Source organism: Salvelinus fontinalis, chromosome 23 (genome assembly GCF_029448725.1).
Source record: "Salvelinus fontinalis isolate EN_2023a chromosome 23, ASM2944872v1, whole genome shotgun sequence".
Lineage (NCBI taxonomy): Eukaryota > Metazoa > Chordata > Actinopteri > Salmoniformes > Salmonidae > Salvelinus > Salvelinus fontinalis.
Genome location: NC_074687.1, coordinates 4,801,235 through 4,827,158, shown reverse-complemented (window position 1 = coordinate 4,827,158; position 25,924 = coordinate 4,801,235). Strand labels below are relative to the sequence as shown.

Sequence of the window (25,924 nt, the reverse complement as noted above, 5' to 3'; positions counted from 1 at the left end):
TGGATATTCCAGGATGAGATAGTGAAGACCTTGTGTTCCATAAAGTGTTCAATGTTGTTGGTCGTGTGGTTTGGCCTCAAGCCAAACCACACCCCTCTCTCTCTCTCTCTCTCTCTCTCTCTCTCTCTCTCTCTCTCTCTCTCTCTCTCTCTCTCTCTCTCTCTCTCTCTCTCTCTCTCTCTCTCTCTCTCTCTCTCTCTCTCTGGATTTCATAATATCCTTTATCAACTAATCTGCGTCGGTGCTTTGAAGGTTGTTGAATGGGTTGTTTCTATGAAAGCCATTTCTGGTCAGAGCCTGCAGCAATAACAGTCTCCCAGGTACACACACACACAAGTCACATACATGAACACACACACAAACTCCTCACTGACAGCCAGCCCATTGTCTCCAGTAAAAACCCAGTGAGTGAGGTGTGTGTGTGCGCTTGCATTCCTCTGTGTGTCTGTAGGTCACTAGGGATGCATGGGTAAGAGGGGAGGCAGATTTCAATTTGTTCTCCATTAAGAGAGGGATCAGTCTCAATATATCATGGTATGATGTCCACCCTCCCCTGTGGACCAGCAGAGAACTGCTGTCTGCTTTGGGACGGGGAGGCTGGGACTAGGCCAACTCCCTCCCTACCCAAATCAAAGGAAAAAGTCTACCAACAAACTGAAGTTGGAGACTTTTAGTTTCTCCTCCCAGATACAGTTAGTTCTGTCCTAGTTTGGGCTTGTTGGTGTGTTTTCATACAGTGTTTGTTATATTCACACTTTGATTGGTTGTTTTCTACGTTCTATACTAGAATTCTACATTGAAGTAGAGTCGTGGCCACTTGTGATATTGTCAGTTAGAATTGATTTGGATGGACGGAACGCAGTGTTAAATCCAACCATTCTAGCCATGTAATTTAACCTTTCATGAGCCTCTACCCCGGGTCCGGGTGCCCCCCCCCCCCCCCCCCCCCACACTGATTAGCATCGCTAGCATAGCGTCACAATTAAATAGTAGCATCTAAATATCATTAAATCACAAGTCCAAGACACCTAATGAAAGATACAGATCCTGTGAATAAAGCCACCATTTCAGATTTTTAAAATGTTTTACAGGGAAGACACAATATGTAAATCTATTAGCTAAACACGTTAGCAAAAATCACCATTTTTCTTTGTCCACCATTTTCTCTCAACACCAGTAGCTATCACCAATTCGGCTAAACTAAGATATTGATAGCCACTAACCAAGAAAAAACCTCATCAGATGACAGTCTGATAACATATTTATGGTATAGGATAGGTTTTGTTAGAAAAATTTGCATATTTCAGGTAGAAATCATAGTTTACAATTGCACCCACCGTCACAACTAGACTAGAATAAATACATAGAGCAACGTGTATTACCTAATTACTAATCATCAAACATTTCGTAAAAATACACAGCATACACTAATCGAAAGACACAGATCCTGTGAATACAGACAATATTTCAGATTTTCTAAGTGTCTTACAGCGAAAACACAATAAATCGTTATATTAGCATACCACATGTGCAAACATTACCAGAGCATTGATTCTAGCCAAAGAAAGCGATAACGTAATCATCGCCAAAATATATTAATTTTTACACTAACCTTCTCAAAATTCTTCAGATGACACTCCTGTAACATCATATTACAACATACATAGAGAGTTTGTTCGAAAATGTGCATATTTAGCCACCAAAATCATGGTTAGACAATGACAAAAGTAGCTCAGCTGGTCAGAAAATGTCCTGCACCATATTAGACAGTGATCTAGTCTTATACATAAAAACTCATAAACTTGACTAAAAAATACAGGGTGGACAGCGATTGATAGACAATTTAATTCTTAATACAATCGCGGAATTACATTTTTTAAATTATCCTTACTTTTCAATACAGGTTGCGCCAAGTGAAGCTATAGCAAACAAGATGGCGGCATAAACGTTTAACATTTATCGACAGAAACACGATTTATCATCATAAATTGTTCTTACTATGAGCTGTTCTCCCATCAGAATCTTGGACAATGAATCCTTTCTTGGGTCTAATCTTCTTTTGGTCGAAAGATGTCCACTTGTCCGTCGAAATGCCCACTAACGTACGACCGGGACCCCGAAACGTGCCCGGAGCTTCAAAGTCTATTACAAAGCAATGCCTCAAAATCGCACTAAACGGATATAAATTGCTATAAAACGGTTTAAATTAACTACATTATGATGTTTCTAACACCTATAACAAGTAAAAAGATGACCGACGCTATATTACTGGCTAAACCAATGCTTGGAAAAAGGCCAGTCAGATATCCTTCTTGCGTTGAGCGCAGTGTCCAAAGGAAGGCTACTTCCGGTATTTTGTCATTTATAGAGCCAATGATTGCGCAATCGACTCCATTCAAATTGTCACCACTTACTGACATCTAGAGGAAGGCGTGGGCAGTGTTTGTATCTCATAGGATTAACAGAGACTTTTAAAACTGATCTGGAACCAGAGGCCAAGATGTCTAAATCTCACACACTGGGAGGAAAAGTGCTGTAGAATGAGTTCTGTTTCACTCAGAGACATAATTCAAACGGCTATAGAAACTAGAGAGTGTTTTCTATCCAATAATAACAATAATATGCATATTGTACGAGCAAGAATTGAGTACTAGGCAGTTTAATCTGTAGAGACAATTATGCTAATTTGAAACAGCACCCCCTATAGTTGCAAGAAGTTAACTGGTTATTATTATCAGTGGTTGGTTGAGATGTTGAAGTTGTTATTTGATGCAGGCTGTGTCTGGCCCCTCTAGGGAGCCTGAAAACCTCTCTCCTGCCTCAAAGAGTGTCTATATAATATAATTCTCTCTCACTTTCACATAATAAAGATTGTCATTTTTTTGTGTCTGTTCATGCCTGCATTCATATCCCTGAGTGTGCATATACTTCACCAAACCTTTTCTGTGTGCTGCCTGTCTTTCTGTGTTTCTGGCAGATAATAAGGACTATGATGCATATCTGTCCTACACTAAAGTAGACCCTGACCAGTGGAGTCAAGAGACCAAGGAGGAGGAGCGTTTTGCCCTGGAGATCCTCCCTGACGTTTTGGAGAAACACTACGGGTACAAACTCTTCATCCCAGACAGAGACCTCATCCCCACAGGAAGTAAGTGGTGTAAGTGATGACTAGGGGAGGGGAGGGGGGAGGTTGATGGGAGTGAAAGAGGGGAGGGGTGGATGGGAGGGAGGGAGGAGGAGGACGGGAGGGAGGGAGAGGAGGGGAGGATGTGGAGAGGAGGGAGAGTGTTGAGGGGAGGGTGGGGGGTAGCAGGGGGCGGGTAGGGTGTAGGGTGGGGTAGAGGGGTAGGGAATGCGTGGGGGTGATGAAGGGAGGGTGGGGTAGGGAATGAGTGGCGGTGATGAGAGGAGGGTAGGAGGTATGGGGGTAGAGGGCTAGGGGGGGTGTGGGGGTGTGTTGGGGGGGGGGTGATGAGGGGGTAGGGTGAGGTAGAGGGGTAGGGGGTGTGTGGGTGTGATGAGGGGGTAGGGTGGGGTCGAGGGTTAGGGGTGTGGGTGTGATGAAGGGGTAGGGGTGTGTGGGGGTGGGGTAGAGGCGTAGGGACTGTGTGGGGGTGATGAGGGGGGAAAGGGGTTGGGTTGGGGAGTGTGTGGGGGTGTGAAGGGGGTAGGGTAAAGGAGGTAAGGCATGCTGTGTGTGGTTATGTGATAGTACGTTCACTAATTGTGTTGTGGCTTGTACAGTTATTGTGATTGTTCTTTACTCTGTCACTGTATCATCTGTCACTATGTCATCAGTCACTATGTCATCAGTCACTATGTCATCAGTCACTATGTCATCAGTCACTATGTCATGGAAAGATCAGGTGTTCATAATGTTTTGTGTATATGTGTAGTTTGTGCAAAAAATAAACTCTAAATAATATATCCATACCATCAATAGAACAACCTTTAGTATTTTCACCTGTGTCACTTATAGACTTGTTACATGTGCTGTATATTGCTTCAAATATATCATATATTGCTTTCCCATGCATATTGTTGTATCCCCTGTTGTGGATTTTTTTATTTATCCTTTATTTAACTAGGCAAGTCAGTTTAAAACAAATTCTTATTTACAATGACAGCCTACCCCAGCCAAACCCTAACGACGCTGGGCCAATTGTGCACCACCCCATGGGACTCCCAATCACGACTGGTTGTGATACAACCTGGAATCAAACCAGGGTCTGTAGTGACATCTCTAGCACTGAGATGTAGTGCCTTAGACCGCTGCGCCACTCAGGAGCCCTAGTGTATGACTGTATACATCAGCAAGTGTTATATGGATACTGTGCATTTGTTTAAACAGGCATGCACTTGTTCAGTGCATGATCATAGAATGCATGCTTATGATTGGTTGTAACCATCTGAACCGTCTTATTCCTGATGCACTCCTATAGACTGTCATGTTCCTTTCAAGATCTATTAAATGGGCAGTGGAGTCAAAAAAGTGATTTTTCTGTTTTTAAAATGATATTTCCTCACTATAAGGTTGAAATAACACCCTGAAATTGTGAAAATTATGATAATGCCCTTTTAATGTACAAGCTTTTTGAGAGAAAAAAACACCTGGAATTTCAGCCTGTTCAGGTGGGAAGGAGTTTTTGGCCCACAGCATGACATCACAATCCGATTTGATTGTTCTGACCAATGGACAATCTTTTATTTGCATATGTATCCTCCTACTTTGAAGGGGTAAGCAGGGTAGGCTCTAGAGTCTAGACAATCCTATCCACCAATCAGGACTGTGTATGTAAATATTTCGTAATTTGTATCAACCTTCCCACATTATCAGACTGAGCATTTCAATGGCAAAAGGAGGCTCCCAAAAATAAATGATTGATTTTTGTATTTTGAAAGTTGCATATCTTGAAAACCTGAGTGCTGACAAGCAAAACATTTTGGGACCATGTCAACAATGGACTAAGGAAACAAATCCAAAAATACAGTTTTTGGGTGGAGTTTTCCTTTAAGAGCCCACTCCCTTTAACCGAGATGCAACTTTCTCTCTCACCTTTCTAGTCCAAAGTGTATTCTACTGTGTAGCCTATGCCACACTGACTGTGCCCTCAGCAAGGGGACTGTGTAATATTGGACATGAGATACAGCTAGCTCAGTATACATGCTGTAAGGCAGATATCATTATGTACATGTTAACCCCAGCAGCGTTCTCTCTAGTTCCCATTTAACCCATTAATACATTCATGGATATATTTTGTGTGAACATATTCTGATGCATGTGCAAATCTGTCTAGTAGTCCGTCTATGCTTATGGTCCAGGTTGTTCATTACCACGGCTCTACGTCTAGCTGGGTCTTGATGTTCAGTATCTATTACCACAGCTCTATGTCTAGCTGGGTCAGGATGTTCTGGATCTATTACCCACAGCTCTATGTCTAGCTGGGCCAGGATGTTTAGTATATATTAATACATCTAGCTGGGTCAGGATGTTCAGTATCTATTACCACAGCTCTATATCTAGCTGGGTCTTGATGTTCAGTATCTATTACCACAACTCTATGTCTAGCTGGGTCAGGATGTTCAGGATCTATTACCCACAGCTCTATGTCTAGCTGGGCCAGGATGTTCAGTATATATTACTACATCTAGCTGGGATCAGGATGTTCAGTATATATTACTACATCTAGCTGGGTCAGGATGTTCAGTATATATTACTACATCTAGCTGGGTTTCATGTGGAATAGAGCGAAAGAGTGAACACATCCAGTGAGACTACTGCTCCGGCGGTATGGTAGGCAGCTTCAGACAGAATGGGACATCATAGTTTAGAGGCTCTTACTGTAGTTACTGCACTGCTGGATGAGAGATAGACAGCTGAACGGAGAAACTGGTCCCTAGTCAGAGTTATACAACAAGTTGTTAAAAAACTGATACAGTTTGTGTGTGTGTGTGTGTGTGTGTGTGTGTGTGTGTGTGTGTGTGTGTGTGTGTGTGTGTGTGTGTGTGTGTGTGTGTGTGTGTGTGTGTGTGTGTGTGTGTGTTTGAAAAAGAGAGAGACAAATAATAAATGATAGTTCATATGCCAGTGTTACGCAAGTCCTCTTTGCTGTTTGTGTGCTTTGTGTGTTCTCCTATGATCTGAGTCTCAATGTTGACATGTTTATGTTTAGGTCTGGCCAATGAGCTTTACCAGGATGACACAAGACTTCTTAGAGGTACATGTCCTCAGTCTCTTCCTCTTGTGTCAGCAACTGTGATGCATTTCCTCTCTGGACAGGAAGAGAAGCTTAGGGCGGGCATTTTGTAAGAGTTTACACAGCAGGATCATAGCTTTTAAGTCAGAACACACACACACACACACTCTAGCACACAAACACAGGCACACACACGTGTACACTCATGTACACAAACAAATGCCATTGCACACAGACACACACAGATCCAAAACCTCAGAGAGAGAGAGAGATTAGAAGTGATGTGGATACAGAGTGTTGACTAAGAACAGTTGTAGTATACAGGTTGGTGGCACCTTCATTGGGGAGAACGGGCTCGTTGTAATGACTGGAGCGGAATAAGTGTAATGATATCAAATACATCAAACACATAGTTTCCATGTGTTTGATGCCATTTTATTTGCGGCGTTCCGGCCATTATTATGAGCCGTTCTCCTCTCAGCAGCCTCCTGTGTTATAGTAACTCTATGATTAAACGCGAAACTGTTGTCTGACTGCTGTCTGTTTTGTGTTGTATGTCTTGTAGTTGTCCATCCATTGTATTGTGAAGTGGTGTGCTAGATGTCTCATGTCCACATCATCTTACAACAAATGTATGTATACAGTGGCTTGTGAAAGTATTTTTCCCATTTTGTTGCCTTACAACCTGGAATTAAAATAGATTTTTGGGGGGTTTGTATCATTTGATTTACACAGCATGCCTACCACTTTGAAGATGCAAAATATGTTTTATTGTGAAACAAACAAGAAATACGACAAAAAAAAAACGGAAAACTTGAGTGTGCATAACAACTCACCTCCAAAGTCAATAGTTTGTAGAGCCACCTTATGCAGCAATTACAGCTGCAAGTCTCTTGGGGTATGTCTCTATAAGCTGGGAACATTTAGCCACTGGGATTTTGTCCATTCTTCAAGGCGATACTGCTCCAGCTCCTTCAAGTTGGATGAGTTCCACTTGTGTACAGCAATCTTTAAGTCATACCACAGATTCTCAATTGGATTGAGGTCTGTGATTTGATTAGGCCATTCCAAGACATTTAAATGTTTCCCCTTAAACCACTCAAGTGTTGCTTTAGCAGTATGCTTAGGGTCATTGTCCTGCTGGAAGGTGAACCTCCGTCCCAGTCTCAAATCTCTGGAAGACTGAAACAGGTTTCCCTCAAGAATTTCCCTGTATTTAGCGCCATCCATCATTCCTTCAATTCTGACCAGTTTCCCAATCCCTGCCGATGAAAAACATCCCCACAGCATGATGCTGCCACCACCATGCTTCACTGTGGGGATGGAAATCTCGGGGGGATGAGAGGTGTTGGGTTTGCACCAGACAGCGTTTTCCTTGATGGCTAAAAAGCTCAATTTTAGTCTCATCTGACCAGAGGTCTTTCATATGTTTGGGGAGTCTCCCACATTGCCTTTTGGTGAACACCAAACATGTTTGCTTATTTTTTTCTGGCCACTCTTCCGTAAAGCCCAGCTCTATGGCGTGCACGGCTTAAAATGGTCCTATGGACAGATACTCCAATCTCTGCTTTGGAGCTTTGCAGCTCCTTCAGGTCAATTTGGACTATTTTGTGTATGTCCATTACATTAAATCCACATAAAAATCCAGATTACAGGTTGTAATGCAACATAATAGGAAAAACGCCAAAGAGGGTGAATACTTTTGCAAGGCACTGTACAAAACATGTTATAGAACACATGTTACTGTCTACAAAACATGTTATAGAACATATGTTACTGTCTACAAACATGTTATAGAACATATGTTACTGTCTACAAACATGTTATAGAACATATGTTACTGTCTACAAAACATGTTATAGAACATCTGTTACTGTCTACAAAACGTGTTATAGAACATATGTTACTGTCTACAAAACATGTTATAGAACATATGTTACTGTCTACAAAACATGTTATAGAACATATGTTACTGTCTACAAACATGTTATAGAACATATGTCACTGTCTACAAAACATGTTATAGAACATATGTTACTGTCTACAAAACATGTTATAGAACATATGTTACAGTCTACAAACATGTTATAGAACATATGTTACTGTCTACAAAACATGTTATAGAGCCTATGTTACTGTCTACAAAACATGTTATAGAACATATGTTACTGTCTACAAAACATGTTATAGAACATATGTTACTGTCTACAAAACATGTTATAGAACATATGTTACTGTCTACAAAACATGTTATAGAACATATGCTACTGTCTACAAAACATGTTACAGAACATATGTTACTGTCTACAAAACATGTTATAGAACATATGTTACAGTCTACAAACATGTTATAGAACATATGTTACTGTCTACAAAACATGTTATAGAACATATGTTACTGTCTACAAACATGTTATAGAACATATGTCACTGTATAGAATAATCTAAGCTGTTTTGAGTTCTCTCTTTCAAGGAGATTGATTGTATGCTGAGTGCTTTGGGTTCTCCCTCTCCCTTCATCCCTCTCTCTCTCTGTCTCTCTCCCTCTCTATCCAGCCTACATCGAGGACGTGGCGCGCTGTGTGGACCAATCCAAGCGCCTCATCATCGTCATGACACCCAACTACGTGGTGCGGCGGGGGTGGAGCATCTTTGAGCTGGAGACACGCCTCCGCAACATGTTGGTCACCGGGGAGATCAAGGTGATTCTGATCGAGTGTGCCGAGCTGCGTGGCATCATGAACTACCAAGAGGTGGAGGCCCTCAAACACACCATCAAGACCCTCACCGTCATCAAGTGGCGTGGCCCCAAGAGCAACAAGCTCAGCTCCAAGTTCTGGAAGCAGCTACAGTATGAGATGCCCTTCTGCCGCACTGAACCCATGCTGAGCCACGAGCCGGCGCTGGACGTCAGCGAGCAGGGCCCCTTCGGCGAGCTCCAGACCGTCTCCGCCATCTCTATGGCAGCAGCCACCTCCACCGCCATGGCCACGGCGCACCCGGACCTCCGCTCGTCCTTCCACAACTCTTACCACACCACCATGCGGCAGAAACACTACTACCGCAGCTACGAGTACGACCTGCCGCCGGGGGGCACGCTACCGCCATTGCCGTCACTAGGCGACCAGCACACCTACTGCAACATCCCGCTGACGATGCTGAATGGACAGAGGCCGCCAGCGGGGAAGAGCCGCGAGCACAGTGTGGAGGAGGACCACACTAACCACGCCATGCTGCCGCTGTTGCCCAGGGAGACCAGCATCTCCAGCGTCATCTGGTGACCAGGGCGGAGCGGGGCAGGGTAGAACCATACGACACTAGCAGAGAAACGCGGCACGGTTTGGTCTGGTTTGGTCTGGTTTGACTTGGATCGCTTTTGATCGGTTTGGTGTCACGCTTCTATGAGCCAGTTCTGATTGGCTACTTTAGCTATATCTGAGAGATTGTGATGAGTTTGGTTAGGAGTGGACCCCTGTGAACAGGCAAGACAAAGTCGGGGCAGGTTTGGTTTGGAACGTGGTCCTCATGTATGCAGAGGAGAAGGTCTTAACCCGAGGATTAAAGATTCAAACTGACAACAACAAACTGTTTGATCAAAAGACTTCAGAGAGTTTGATCAACATGAACTGTGAATAAAAAATAAAAGAACCCATGCATTGGCACTTGTGCACGCGCGCACACACATACACACACACACACACACACACACACACACACACACACACACACACAAAAGGAAAACAGGGTCTTGTACATATATTTTCAATTTATTTGTAGCATAAGCGTCTTCCTGTTTGTGTTTTTCTGTTGTTTTTATTCAATCATGTTTGTTGCCTTCTCTACTTTGACTTTGCTTTAACTTGTCACACAGATTTATATATTTCTATTTTTTCTGTTTTTTATTTATTTTTATTTTTAATTTCAATATGCTAATGAAGAAAGCCAGTATGTCATGTATCTGCGCTGTTGTGTTTTCTATCTTGACTTGGTGTAGTTTAAGAGATCCTTTTTTTAACAGTTTTGGGGAATTGCCTGGACATTGTAACGTTTTACTCCAAGGAGCAGCATCTTCTTTTTGTTGACCCGTATAAGGTGTATATCTAGTTTTTAAAACAATCTTTTAAAAAAATCATAGAATATGCAAAAAGGAGGAAGAGCTACTGGTGATGTTGATGTAACTTCCTGTGGACCAGAGGAAGGGGAGAATTTAGGGAAGGGTCCTAGTCCTCTCCAGTCAGTCTGTCTGTCAGTCAGAGCTCTCTCTAAAGCTTCAAATTTTCTATAAAAACAAACAGCCTCGCTGTTTTAGCGTGATCGTGAAATCCCTCACCTTAAAAAGAAATGTGTTGATTATTTTAAAAATAAGTATATTTTTATAACAAAAAGAGTTTGCTTGGAAAGTCATACTTATTTACATTTCATCTGACATTAAGGGGGAGATGTGTGTGTGTGTGTGTGTTAGGCTGGTTTTGTACACCACTTTGATATGTGGTTCCTGGTTTGTTAAAGGCCCAGTGCAGTTAAAAACGTGATTTACATGTGTTTTACATGTTTCTACACTATGAGGTTGGAATAATACTGTGAAATTATGAAAATTATAAGGCCCTTTTATGTGTAGGAGCTGTTTGAAAAGCTGTTTGTTCCGCCTGTTTTGGAGGGAGGGAGTTTTGGTCTTTCATGGATAACACCATGCAGTAAATTAGACCAATTAGAAAGAGTTCCAAACCTCTCTGCCAATAACAGCAAATGTTCAGTTTTCCCCTCCCCACTCAGACCACTCCCAGACAAACTTAGCAAAATTCTTGCTTGATAAATTGATATTTAGACACTATTTATTTTTTTGACAATTTTAATTGAAAACAGTCACAGAAATGTACTTAATTGTTATCCAGAAATGATTTGATATTGAGGTTAAAACAGCTGCATTTGGACCTTTAAGATAACAGTATGGATTTTGAGTACCTCATGAAAACATTTTTAGATAAAAAAATGCATTTTCAATGTTTTGGTTGAATTCTTGAAATATTTTCCCATACTAAGAAGTCTTTGTTTTTTAACCATGCTTATCCAGGTCATGTTTAAGGAAAGAAAAAAGTGTGTTTGTGCTTTAAAATACTTTTAAAATTATATTTGAAGGCGTAATTTCTGAGTATGCATAGCAAATAGATACATATTCTATATATGATATAGATATTTATATAAATATATAAACACGATATTCACTTGGAAGGAAATGTCTATCTTTATAAAAACACAATCCATTCTTATCGGTTGCCCTTACTTTCTCACTGCATATTAAAAATGTTGATCTCCTCTCGATTCATTTATGTTCTGTTCATTTTACACAGTCTTCCATGGTCCAAAAGACAGAAGAGTTTCGGCCATCCAGGCACAGAATTCAGTAGTTCCGCTCTGTAAGTAGTAGCTACCGTAGGCAGGCTATATGAAGAGATGATTAAACACAGTCAAACACTGCCATCTGCTGGTTAATGTTGAAGTAGCAATGGCGCAATGAGACAAAAATAGGATCCCCACATACCTACACACACAGTCACACGCAGTAATATGCCCAGTGAGTGTGGCAGGCTGGCATGAATACACACACACATAATGCAATCTCTCTCTCTCACACACACACAGACACATACACACACCACGGTGGCAGGCATCAGTGATATAGCTGGTGTGTGTGCGTGTGTCTTCTGACAGCTGGTCTTTTATTACTACATACACGATTAATAGACTCTTTATTATCTTTATCAATTAGGGGCTTAATTGGAAAGAAAATGGGCCCCATGAAGAGGATAGAGGGGCGGCAGGTAGGCTAGTGGTTAGAGTGTTGGACTAGTAACCAAAAGGTTGCGAGATCGAATCCCGAGCTGACAAGGTAAAAATCTGTTGTTCTGCTCCTGAACAAGGCAGTTAACCCTCTGTTTCTAGGCTGTCATTGAAAATAAGAATTTGCTCTTAACTGACTTGCCTAGTTAAATAAAGGTAAAATAAAGGAGAGAAATATGTACAGCAACACCTTTGGTGTGGGGAAAATGGTGTGGTTATATATCTGGCCTATCAGAGGACAAAGTGGTGCTACCGTCATGCTTACGCCTATCCAATTATTTCAGGTCTACACCAGAGTGAAGGGGTAAGGTCTGATGGATGGCAGGGTTGGGGGCTTGGGGTCCACCCACAGATTCTGGATTCCCTCATTGTCCCGGTAACAGCTCACACTCCTCCTGCCGCCGGCTCCATGGCATCTGTTGTCGTCTTCTTAGCGTAACGCTACTCCTCCTACCTCCCCTCGCACACACTCATCCCCAGTACGTGGTTGCACACGGGTGTGCTGTTCTGACCGTCTTGTGTTTCCACGCTTCCCTGCTCCTCATGTCACACCCACATGCACATACAGTCATACAGTACAGCAACAGGGCAGGATTGCATCGAGCCCTAAAACCTAAAACTCTACAAGTTTTGTGTCTTTGAGGTGTTGGGCAGCTCTCCCCACCCCCTGAATCCCTCCTGCAGATCTTGGCCAGAGTAGCATTCCCATTTGTTCCGGGAACATCCTGCCCATTGATGGGAAGATTTGGAGAGAGAAGCGAAACACTCCCGGAGGGCATCCAACTCTGCAGGTCATTTCCTCAAGATTTTCTTCTACACACCTGTGTGTGTCTGTGTGTCTGCGTGAGTGCGTGAGACACTACCAGTGTGATGTTTAAACAGTGCCATCTTGTGGTCATAACAGGTCCATTGCTGTTTCTCTTACCAGCCTCGTGATAATCCTACAATGGATACAATTAAGCCTCTAAACTGTGTGCTTGCATGATAAATTAATGCAATAGCACGGCAACAATCACCTATTGCCTCAGACAGAGACACAGGAAAAATCTATTGAGTCTGGAAACCAGAGTATGAGTAGAGTATCAACATGGTGAGATGTGAATCCAGGACAACAGTGAGTGGTAGAGGATTTATATAACCAAGCCCGGACCTATACTGGGATTTCTACCAATCAGTATTGAAGAAGGCCATTCTTCACTCCCTAGTACAAACTAGCTTCTTAGGGCTCAGATCCCACACTCCGATGAAAAGACAATGTTCCAACCTGAACAGAGAAGGACAACTTTAGAAAAAGTTAATGTCCGCTCCATGTTTGCTGCTACCAATTCAGACCAGTGTTGAATTAAAGATCGCGTGTGAGAGCAGCGAACTGTGAACAGACATCAAACTTTATTCAGAACACATAATCCACCATAGTTACTGAAAAGGAACATTGGGTTTTCTGATCTGTCTGGGTAGATGTTGCCCTTTGGCACAGATCTAGGAACATTTTATCCTTAACCTTAATCGTTAGGGGGTAAAACTCCACTCTGACCTTAGATCAGTGTCCAGGGGCAACATCATCCTACGCCTTTCTGATCACCATAGAGACAGCCTGATCACCATAGAGACAGCCTGATCACCATAGAGACAGTTTGAGCACCACTCACCTGACACAAGCGCGGCAAAGCAGTTCAGAGAATACTTTTATTATAGAAAAATAGTTTTATGTAAAAATAAATAAGTTACAGAGACTGATCATCAGCCCGCCCCCAACCACCCCTTCACCCCCACTGTTCTTAATCAACCACGGTGTCTAAAACATTCTTAACAAAACACACAAATCTCTTCCTTTGTCTGTCCTTCTGTTCAATGGTCCATTCAGATCGAACGGTTGGTTAACAGTTAGTTAGTTCTACTAGATCTACAAATCTGTGTTCTTCTGTCCGGTAGATAGAAAGTGCCAGTCCAGAATAAACCCCACAGATATTGATCTGAGAGGATTTGATAGATGTAATATAGCAAAAAAAAACATTTATAGGCTACCCGAGGGCAAGGTGAAGCTATCATATTGTTCCTTTATAGGCTACCGGAGGGCAAGGTGAAGCTATCATATTGTTCCTCTATAGCCAACCGGAGGGCAAGGTGAAGCTATCATATTGTTCCTTTATAGCCAACCGGAGGGCAAGGTGGAGCTATCATATTGTTCCTTTATAGCCAACCGGAGGGCAAGGTGAAGCTATCATATTGTTCCTTTATAGGCTACCGGAGGGCAAGGTGAAGCTATCATATTGTTCCTTTATAGGCTACCCGAGGGCAAGGTGAAGCTATCATATTGTTCCTCTATAGCCAACCGGAGGGCAAGGTGAAGCTATCATATTGTTCCTTTATAGCCAACCGGAGGGCAAGGTGGAGCTATCATATTGTTCCTTTATAGCCAACCGGATGGCAAGGTGAAGCTATCATATTGTTCCTTTGTAGCCAACCGGAGGGCCAGGTGGAGCTATCATATTGTTCCTTTATAGCCAACCGGAGGGCAAGGTGGAGCTATCATATTGTTCCTTTATAGCCAACCGGAGGGCAAGGTGAAGCTATCATATTGTTCCTTTGTAGCCAACCGGAGGGCCAGGTGGAGCTATCATATTGTTCCTTTATAGCCAACCGGAGGGCCAGGTGGAGCTATCATATTGTTCCTTTATAGCCAACCGGAGGGCCAGGTGGAGCTATCATATTGTTCCTTTATAGCCAACCGGAGGGCAAGGTGAAGCTATCATATTGTTCCTTTATAGCCAACCGGAGGGCCAGGTGGAGCTATCATATTGTTCCTTTATAGCCAACCGGAGGGCCAGGTGGAGCTATCATATTGTTCCTTTATAGCCAACCGGAGGGCAAGGTGAAGCTATCATATTGTTCCTTTATAGCCAACCGGAGGGCCAGGTGGAGCTATCATATTGTTCCTTTATAGCCAACCGGAGGGCAAGGTGAAGCTATCATATTGTTCCTTTATAGCCAACCGGAGGGCAAGGTGAAGCTATCATATTGTTCCTGTATTGGGCATGTTTTTTTGCTTATTACTATCCAATAGGAGCTAGGGGCTAGCGGAAGGGGGGAAATGGGGGGAAGAGTCTAGGGCAAGGTCACGTTTCTAGTGGGTAGGGAATAGGTGAAATTGCCTAGGGAGTAAGGACTAAGAGAAGTGCCTAGGACTTGGGAGCTATATCTAGGGGTTGTTTCTGGACAGGACCATAGAAAGCCTCTACTTCCCATAGAACATCTCCAGCAGGACCTCCTCCATATTGACGGCTCCAATGATGGGCTTGAAGAAGAGCTGTGCCACCACCGGGGGGCTGATGGCCCTCAGCATGGCCAGGGCGATGAGCAGCTTGGCAAAGCGCGTGGCGTCGTCCCGGTGGATCAGCTTCACATACTCGTTGAGAGCCTGGTGGGCCTCGCGCCGCAGTGACTGGATGTAGTTGAGGTAGCACAGACCAGGGAGATCTGGGGAGAGGTGGAGAGGTGGAGGGGGTAGGGGGTGGGTGGGGGATAGTATGGGAGGAGAAGAAATAAATTATCATATAGAAACTTTGGACAAGTACATGAACTGTTTGGGTTGGAGTTCAGGGAACCCGAGTCACCATGGTAACCAGGTGTCTCATCTGTTGAAAAATGAGAAGGTCTTGATCGTAGACTACCTCCCAAATCATCCACAAATATCTCACAACACCCTCTGGCAAGATTTCTGAAGTCTCCAGATATTGAAGGATGCAAATCTCTTAAACCCTAAAACAATACCACAAACTGCTTCCTTAGAAGTAGATGAAGGGAATACATAGGCTAATATGGTGACTGTACACTGTGTTTAATGTTTAAAACATTAAGAACACCTGCTCTTTCCATGACATACAATAACCAGGTGAATCCAGGTGAATCCTTATTGATGTCATTTGTTAAATACACTTCAATCAGTGTAGATGAAGGGGAGGAGACAGGTCAAAGAAGGATTTTCAAACCCTGATACAATTTTTATTTTATTTTTATTTTATTTTATTTTTTTAACCGTTATTTTACCAGGTAAGTTGACTGAGAACACGTTCTCATTTGCAGCAACGACCTGGGGAATAGTTACAGGGGAGAGGAGGGGGATGAATGAGCCAATTATAAACTGGGGATTATTAGGTGACCATGATGGTTTGAGGGCCAGATTGGGAATTTAGCCAGGACACCGGGGTTAACACCCCTACTCTTACGATAAGTGCCATGGGATCTTTAATGACCTCAGAGAGTCAGGACACCCGTTTAACGTCCCATCCGAAAGACGGCACCCTACACAGGGCAGTGTCCCCAATCACTGCCCTGGGGCATTGGGATATTTTTTAGACCAGAGGAAAGAGTGCCTCCTACTGGCCCTCCAACACCACTTCCAGCAGCATCTGGTCTCCCATCCAGGGCCTGACCAGGACCAACCCTGCTTAGCTTCAGAAGCAAGCCAGTAGTGGTATGCAGGGTGGTATGCTGCTGGCGTACTTTGAGACATGGATTGTTCAAAGGCACTTAAATACTTTTAAGGCGGCGATGCAACCGGTCAGGATGCTCTCGATGGTGCAGCGGTATAACTTTTGAGGATCTGGGGACCCATGCCAAATCTTTTTTGACAAAATATTGAAGTGCCTTTGAACGGGTATGGTGGTAGGTGCAAGGCGCGCCAGTTTGAGTGTGTCAAGAACTGCAACGCTGCTGGGTTTTTCACGCTCAACAGTTTCCTGTGTGTATTAAGATTGGTCCACCACCCAAAGGACATCCAGCCAACTTGACACAACTCTGGGAAGCATTGGATGAATTGAGGCTGTTCTGAGGGCAAAATTGGTTCCTAATGTTTTGTACATTCAGTGTATGTTTGGTTTAACTGGATTATAAATATACTGTATACATACACATTGACTGTCTTTGATTATTAAAGATGAAAGGTTGTACAAATATAGAATTTTAAAAGACTGTTATATTAAATGAAGTGCCACATAGAACATTAAATAAATCCGTTTTTTAATATAATCAAGTGCCAAAATAACCTCTCACTCAACGTCAACAAAACAGATGATGATCGTGGACGCCAGGAAACAGCAGAGGCAGCACCCCCTATTGACGGGACAGCAGTGGAGAAAGTGGAACGTTTTAAGTTCCTCGGCATACACATCACAGACCAACTGAAATGGTCAACCCACACAGACAGTGTGGTGAAGAAGGCGCAACAGCGCCTCTTCAACCTCAGGAGGCTGAATAAATTTGGCTTGACATCCAAAACCCTGGCAAACTTTTACAGATGCACAATTGAGAGCATCCTGTCAGGCTGTATCACCGTCTGGTACGGCAACTGCTCCGCCCTCAACCGCAAAGCTCTCCAGAGGGTAGTGAGGTCTGCACAACGCATCACCGGGGGCAAACTACCTGCCCTCCATGACACCTACAGCACCCGATGTCACAGGAAGGCCAAAAAGATCATCAAGGACAACAACCACCCAAGCCACTGCCTGTTCACACCGCTATCATCCAGAAGGCGAGGTCAGTACAGGTGCATCAAAGCAGGGACCGAGAGACTGAAAAACAGTTTCTATCTCAAGGCCATTAGACTGCTAAACAGCAATCATTAACTCAGAGAGGCTGCTGCCTACATGGAGACCCAATGACTGGCTACTTTAATAAATTAAACGCTAGTCACTTTAAACAATGCCACTTTAAATAATTCCACTTTAATAATGTTTACATATCTTACATTACTCATATCATATGTATATACTGTATTTTATATCACCTATTGCACCTTGCCTATGCAGGTCGGCCATCGCTCATCCATATATTTATATATACATATTCTCATTCGCCCCTTTAGATTTGTGTGTATTAGGTAGTTGTGGAATTGTTAGATTACTTGTTAGATTTTACTGCACTGTCGGAACTAGAAGCACAAGCATTTTGCTACACTCGCATTAACATCTGCTAACCATGTGTATGTGACAAATAAAATATGATTTGATACTGTTTGTTTTGTGAAGCTTGCATTCAATTCCCCCTCCCTGTTGCACACAACAGGCTCGCATTCCCCCTGTCACAAGGAGATGAATGACTGATTTAAGATGAAGTCTTCAATACTGTTGGGCAACCTTGTTTTTGCTCTTGAGATAGAAAAACATGTATTTTTTAAGGTGAATATGTGCTCTTTATGACAGAATCTTAAAATTCACTGATTCGTTTATTTTATCACGGTACTCTACTCAATTGGGCTTAATGGGATTAATTGGTGGAACGACCCAATTGTTCATTATGCACGAAATTACCCACATATTAAATCAGCTTTGTTTGTTTTCTGTATAAAATATAAATATGTAACTGCTTTCCAAACTTTCAGAACTAGAGACAGAGTAATGTATTAAATTGCGTATAGGGTATGTAGGCTATACCATTACATTACCTCAATCAAGGACACAAGGAGACAATGATTACTGAGTAAATAACCTGCGTTATTAAAGCACCCAGCCCACCTGAGTTGAAGAGCACGGCTCCTTTGAGGTAGGCATATTCCTTGGTACTGATGTCTAAACCCCAACACTTTTTCAAGAACGCTTTGATGCCCTGGATATCCGCGAGAGAGACCCCGGGTGTTAACGCGCTCTGCTCCGGCTCAACCTGTCTGTCCATTAAGCCGCCTTGGCTGACACAGCCGCCGGTCAGGATCCGCTGCAACATGCTAGGTTCCGCGGTCTCCGTGGTCTCGAAGTCCACCCGGTCCTGCGCGAGGCCCAGCACAAGCAGTGGCACCCAGCCGTTCCGAACGAGCAGCAGCTGGTCATCCTCGGGAAGCTCGCGGAAACACGGCACGTTCTTTACAAATCGCAGAGTCTTCATGAGGACCGCCGATGCGGCTTTGCAGGTCACCTGGGGGGACCGGAGAGACCCCCGTCGCAGCGAGGAACTGCAAGAGCAAGCTTGTTGCTGCCTAAGCTTGAACCTCGAAGAAGAGGAACAGGAGGAGACCTTGAGCACTTGGTGCTGCTGGCTGTGTTGTGGTTGTGATGTTGGTTCCTCGGTGGTCGTGAGGCTGTCGTTCTTCAGTATGTTGTACAGGATGCTGTTGTTATTGTTTTGCACCCCGGCGTCCTGACAGTGACAGCCCTCCAGAGTGGCCATGGCCAGTGGCGCGCTGACATCCAGAGAGGGGGAGGGTGTTTTTTGTCCCCTGTTACCCCCGCGCGAACAGCAGCACATTTATACGAGCTCCCGTCTGTCCTCGAGCTTTGACGACTTGTTGTTTAGACTTTTTACATATTCCACCTCAGAGACGCCTCCCACTCACCCACTCACCCACTCACTCACTCATGCCCCCCCCCCCCCCTTTCTCCCTGTGCTGCTCCAGTCCCAGTCCTCCCCAGCACATGCACCCAGAGGGAGCCAGCTGCTGCAAGATGAATAGTAAGGTCATTCCAGTATCATAAAATAACATGTTAAGCAGCATCACCCCTTCAGTTAGTTTAAAATAGCCTATACAGGAAAAGGACAAACGGTACCTCAGGGCATACCAATTATATCACACAAGGAGGCAGACAGAGAAACTGAGGGGGCAGACTGACTGACTGATTCTATACCCTTGAGGTTATCCAGTTCTTTTTGGACACAACGGTCTGTATATGTATCTCACTATCCCAAAAGCAAAACAAATATTCATATTCATACCCGCTCTATGTCTGTGTGTGTGTGTGTCTGTGTGTGCACACTTGTGTGTGAGAGAGATACTCTATTCTTAGGATTTTGCCTTGACTCCCTCACAGCACCGTTAATCAGCTGTTGGCTGGTAAAGAATAGGCCAGAGACAGAGCTGAAGGCTTAATTATTTTAGGGAGAATTTATCTGATTTTCTATGTGAAAGGAGCAGAGAGAGCAGCGCTGGGAAGGCGTGGCGCTAACCTTGACTCGGACACACTGTTATTGATTTAACCGTGAAAACTGGAACGCTTGAATTATCATGTCATGACTCAACGCTCCCTGCACATCTGTCACCAGGGGTGGGGGGGTGGACTAACCTGGAGGAAGGAAGGTAGAGGAGGAGGGGGAGACAATATTCAGGAAGAATGTTTTTCAGGTTGCATTATGGGACAAGACTGAGGGGGGAGGGAGAGATAGAGAGAAGGACACATAGGGGGCATCAAGTATAGGAAAGGTTGTAAGTGCATGAGCCTTGAGAGTGTGTTAGTACATTTGGTAGTCCAGCGGAGAGTCCGAACAAAGACCTCCACACTGTATAGTATTTAGAAAAGGTGGTTTTGGGCTTGGAGAAATGACTGGCATTGAGTGACTAGCCGTATTCATAAACAGGTGAGAGAGACCTCATTCTACTCTGTGTGCTCCAAGAACCCAAGACAGGAAGAGAAACTTTGACAGCAGCTTCAGAACATTAAACAGAGAGACAATGGCTTTCTATTGATACACAGCAGCAAGAAAATAGAGATGTTTTACATGTTTATATTCAAGGTCGAGCTGGGATAAAGAACCAGAGCGAAGGCTGTCTCCTCTCCTCTCCAACCCTCTCCTCTCCAACCCTTCCCTCTCAAACCCTCTCCAACGATCTCAAAACCTCTCCTCTCCAACCCTCTCAAACCCTCTCCAACCCTCTCAAACCCTCTCCAACCCCCTCCTCCTCTCAAACCCTCTCCTCCTCTCCAACCCTCTCCTCCTCTCCAACCCTCTCATCTCCAACCTTCTCCTCTCCTATCCAACCCTCTCGTCTACAACCTTCTCCTCCTTTCCAACCCTCTCCCCTCTTCAATCCTCTCCAACCCTCTCCTTCTCCTCTCTTCAATCCTCTTCAACCCTCTCCTCCAACCCTCTCCACTCCACCTATCCAACCCTCTCCTCCTCTCCAACCCTCTCCTCTCCAACCCTCTCCAATCCTCTCCTCTCCAACCCTCTCCTCCTCTCCAACCCTCTCCTCTCCAACCCTCTCCAATCCTCTCCTCTCCAACCCTCTCCTCTGCTCCTTTCCAACCCTCTCCTCCTCTCCTCGCCTCTCCAACACTCTCCTCTGCTCTTGTTGCCTCTCAGGTAATACAAATTCTTCTCATTCGGTCATAGTCTTCTATTCCTCTACTTGTTAATCTGTTTATGGTAATGAGGATGGAAGCGAATTCAGGCCTCTACCCATGAATTGTGATTATGCCTCAGAAGTCTGTTTCTTTAATGCCACAGAAAGGGCCAATCGTTTTCCACCCACTGCAAAGACAGATAGGCACTCACGTTTTACTGTACTGTTTTGAATGTTCATATGAGTAAGAGTGCAAAACAGAAAAGTGTTGGGTTGGAAGCTGTTAATGTCAGTTAACAGTTAAAGCCACTGTGCCAGATTAGCAGCAGATTTATAGCCTTAGATTTATAATCATGATCTCATACTTTGGCTGGGCAGGGCTTAGTGGGAGAGGTTTGGAGGGGAGGCGGGGAAAGGGGTTGTGAAAGGAGAGGGAATGAGAGGGTGGGAGAGCAGAGGGCGGGAGAGAGGAGTGGAGGGCATGGGTAAGGAGAGAAAAGAGGAGGAGGAAAGGAAAGGAGAGAGGAGATGGGAGAGGCAGTGATATCACCCTCTTAGGTTCAGTGTGTCCTCTCCTGTCTGTGTGTGATGTGATCCAGACTGTCTCTCTGGGCCCAGATCTGCTGGTCCCCTGCCCAGTAAAACATGGATCAGCAAACCCTTGTACTACCCACCCACAACTACTCCCTGTGTGTGTGTGTGTGTGTGTGTGTGTGTGTGTGTGTGTGTGTGTGTGTGTGTGTGTGTGTGTGTGTGTGTGTGTGTGTGTGTGTGTGTGTGTGTGTGTGTGTGTGTGTGTGTGTGTGTGTGTGTGTGTGTGTGTGTGTGTGTGTGTGTGCACCACCTGCTAAAATAGGAAGGTCACAGACACACCTTGGGTCACAGTGGCTAAATGTATTTATACATTACCTCATTATACTTTAACTGAACAATCAACAAGCTCTCACAGTCCCACGTCAGAATTAGATATTCATCCATGTTTCTCAAATGTCAAATTCCGAAGTGCTTCGTTACTTCTCTGTATCATTCCAAGGTCAATCAAAGATAATTTTCTATCGCTGGATTCGAACATGCAACCTTTGGCCACCCCCTGCGCGGCGGTTTCTTTTGTTGTTTACCTCTAAATTCTTGCTGGATAGTTTGATAGCTAACATTGGGTTAATGCTAAGGTGACCAGATTTCTGAAATGAAAACCGGGGACATTTCCAGTTCTGCGGTCAATATATAATTAAAATATCCAATGTTATTATCTATGAAATAAAAAAGGGTGACAATTCCGGTTTCATGTATTTAGTCTAACAGGCACACTGTGATAGAGAAAACAACTATATTACAGAAACACTACAGACAAGACAGAACTGTCCGATCTGAACAGCCATTCAGTGGTCCTGGTAGTCTGGGTAGAATAAGAGCAGAAGAGAACATGAGCAAAATTGAAAAAACAGACAATAATATATGTGAAATACTTAACAATATAATAAAGAAATAAGATGATGATGAGGTTGGTAACTACATAATATACTCATACCAACCTAATCTGTATATTTCTCAGAAGAATGTATTTTCTTCAGGATTGCTCTGTCTTTGGCCAGGTTCTCCATGAACTCCTGGCAGGGGAGGTTGAAGTTTGTCTTCACAATAAGCATGGCCTTGATGGTAGGAACAGTGAACCTATTTCTTGCTGCTGTCCATAGATCATTCATTTGGGAGAACACTCTCTCGACTGGTGCATTACTTCCAGGTAAGCACATGACAACAGACGCTAATCTAGCCAGGTTAGTGTGTGGGATGTCATTCTCTTTGAAGTGGGTAACCACCGTGCTCCATCTCTGACTAAGCGGTGTCTCCGATGTTTTCCATTCTTCAAGCGATCCCCCCCTTTAGGAACTCTAGCAGGCCAGTAACCTCGTCACACAATGCATCCTCATTGATGAATTTTGGGGCATTTTTCCTGCAGTGTAGCTGCTGCCTTCTGGATCTCTTCACGCAGAGGTTGCCTTTTTAAAAGGAGACAATGTAAATATTTTAGATTATCTGTGTGCTTTCCCCATGCTTGCAAGTAGTTCACAGACGTAGTGAAAAATGATTGGGATGTTTTGAGAAAGCTCTCTTTAGACATGGCTCCATTTTCCTCTAGCTCTCTCAGAAGTCCTCTGACCAAAACTGGAATGAAGTTGTCATCACGTCTTGCAGTCAATTTTGCCTCAACGTTTCTCAGAATTGCAGCGGAGTCCACAGCACAGTGGTCCTGGCCTCCAAGCATCTTGATCGTGTCACTGAATACAGTCAAGTTTCCATGGACAAAGGCCAGCCAAAGTTCAGTCAGTGGATCTTCGAACATTGTTCGCAGGACAACAGGGCATTTGTCTTCAGAAAGAAAAGAGGATTTCAATGGCACGTACATTTTCAGCACTCTTTCTACAGCAGGGAACATGGACAGCCAGCGAACATCGCTGTGTCCTAAAATGTTATGGTACTCTTGGCCAACAAACTCACAAAAGCCCTTCAGTCTTTCTACTCTGACGGTGAAAATATGAACATATTCAAATATCTTTGAGAGCAGTTACTCAACATCATATCCAAAGCTGTTCTGGCCATGTTATGAATGATGTGGGCAGGACAACCTAAGCCAATCCCCTCCCGCTGCAGAGCATTTTTAACGTTGGTCTGGACATTGACCCTCCCCAGCCTATTCAGTCCTCCAAAGTTGGTATTTGTTGTCGGCAGAGAATGTTTTCCAGGTTACATTTGTGGATGACCACCAGGACCTCAGCTGCAATTTCCTCTGCTGTTTCTCAATTCAATTCAACAAAATCAAGCAGTTTTGTTTCCACAGATGTGCTGCCATCATATATCTTACAATATCTGACTACTATTGGCAGCAGCTTTACATGTCCATGATTGGACGCATCAATGGGCAGGGACACAGATTCAACCTGTTCTAGGTCCTGTGTTACCAAAGTAGTTGCCCATGGTGCTAACACGTTACTCAATATGGTGGCACATTTTGTCCTAGCACATGTAAACTTTGTCTCACAAAGCTTCCGTGTCAGTTGTGCTGTGCAGTCCATAGATCTGTAACTATGATTGTGTCACACGTATGCAAAGACACCCTCCTGCACAGCTAAACCATAATCTTCTTGGGAAGGCTCTACCTTCTTGAAGAATGTGGTGACAGAGGACATACCAACACGGCCAATCAGAGAGGCTTTATGCTTTTTCTTCTGTCGATGTTCTACCACTGCCGTTCTTCCCTGGCTGCCAATTGAAAGAGAGGATGCAGTGAACCATTCTATCGTCTTGACCTGAGCGTATTAAATGGAAATTCTCTCATCATGTTTATCATAAAAAGTGGAAAGTCATTGTATCTCCTCTGTCTGCTCTTCTTCACTCTCCTTGTGCCACTCTTAATTACTCTCTTAACTTATTCTCCTCCAATCTTTCTCCTCCTTTTTTCTTCACTCGTCTTCCTTTCCTTCTCTTCACCTTTCCACCTCAGTCTTCTACACTATCCTTGCTTCACTCTTTTTACTCCCTTAATTTTTTCTTCTCCTTCCTCTCCAATCTGTATTAGTAAATAGCATACTATTAGATAACCAAAGTATTTTAACAAATTCCCATTGCTTGCCTCATGTTTGTATTTTATCTCAAAAACAATGTTTGGAATAATAAATTGGCAGGCTCTGTAACCATATCTTTACTTTTCCTCCTCTGTCTCCTTCACTCTTCTTCCTATCCAGTCTTCCTCCTCTCCTTCGTCTCCACTGCTAATGCTATCCATGAACATTTCTAAACATATTTTCACACTACTTATTATAATGCCAAACCATTAAAATTGTAATCTACAAAAATATTCTCTGAATTAATTGTGCATTCATTTAATATAATCATATTTTCAAAATAGCCCGTCCACTGCATGTTTACATGTGAACGTTTTTTAACCTAGCTACCATAACAGTAGCTAGCTAACTTAGTCTATATAGCAAACATTAGCTAGAATAACCTATTTAAAACCTTATAGAGCAGATCATCTATCTATATAACAGATTGTGACATTATAACATCACTAGCTAGTATCTCAAACGATTGTAATATACCTGTCTTGAAAAGACGTGTGTGGTGATGTTATGGATTCACTTGATACTTGCTAGCTTCTGGCTGAGTTTTCCACAGCAGTTTTCTCTAAGACTATCACGAGCAAGCAGTTAGTAGAAGAAGAAGAGTGAATGAAGCTGCTATAGAGAGCAGCCCTCTCTGTTGGCCTAAACAAGCACAACGCGATTGAGACGTCAACCCGTAGGCTCTGCTGCCCAGTCTTTCTTGCCAAGTAAAATATTTCACTTTGCGGTCTGTTTTTAACGCACAGTTAAAAACGGGGACATTTCCGGGGACAGCTCCAGCCGGGGACAGGCCACCAAAAACGGGGACGTCTGGTCACACTGGATGGCAGGAAGCTTGGCCCCAGTGATGTACTGGGCCGTACGCACTACCCTCTGTAGTGCCTTGCGGTCGGAGGCCGAGCAGTTGCCATATCAGGCAGTCATGCAACCAGTCAGGAAGCTCTCGATGGTGCAGCTGTAGAACCTTTTGAGGATCTGAGGACCGATGCCAAATCTTTTCAGTCTCCTGAGGGGGAATAGGCTTTGTCATGCCCTCTTCACGACTGTCTTGGTGTTTGGACCATGAGAGTTTGTTGGTGATGTGGACACCAAGTAACTTGAAACTCTCGACCAGCTCCACTACAGCCCCTACATCCCCGACGCTCTGACGAGCGTCAGAGCCAGTGTAGTTCGATTCAATCTTAGTCTTATATTGACGCTTTGCCTGTTTGATTGTTCGTCAG

The 25,924-nt window shown here is 43.7% G+C and overlaps 2 protein-coding genes across 6 annotated transcripts in view; one reads left to right on the top strand and one right to left on the bottom strand.

Moving 5' to 3' along the window:
- The window catches only part of LOC129820755 (interleukin-1 receptor accessory protein-like 1-B), a 473,510-nt gene extending 461,994 nt beyond the window's left edge, over positions 1-11,516 (top strand). For 2 of the 5 annotated variants that reach the window (XM_055877695.1, XM_055877694.1), the window contains exons 10-12: positions 2,978-3,157; positions 6,174-6,218; positions 8,754-11,516. In XM_055877695.1, coding sequence (XP_055733670.1) covers positions 2,978-3,157; positions 6,174-6,218; positions 8,754-9,478 — 950 coding nt within the window. In that variant the 3' untranslated portion in view covers positions 9,479-11,516. The remainder of the gene's footprint in view (positions 1-2,977; positions 3,158-6,173; positions 6,219-8,753) is intronic. The other 3 variants (XM_055877698.1, XM_055877697.1, XM_055877696.1) reach the window with 2 other exon arrangements.
- A 2,191-nt stretch (positions 11,517-13,707) lies between these two features.
- LOC129820757 (nuclear receptor subfamily 0 group B member 1-like) lies at positions 13,708-19,336 on the bottom strand. The gene is made up of 2 exons (XM_055877699.1): positions 18,548-19,336; positions 13,708-15,512 (listed from the first exon to the last, which is right to left on the bottom strand). Exons 1-2 carry the CDS (start codon positions 19,269-19,271, stop codon positions 15,271-15,273), a joined length of 966 nt encoding a protein of 321 aa, XP_055733674.1. The 5' UTR covers positions 19,272-19,336; the 3' UTR covers positions 13,708-15,270.
- Between the last annotated feature and the right edge of the window lie 6,588 nt (positions 19,337-25,924).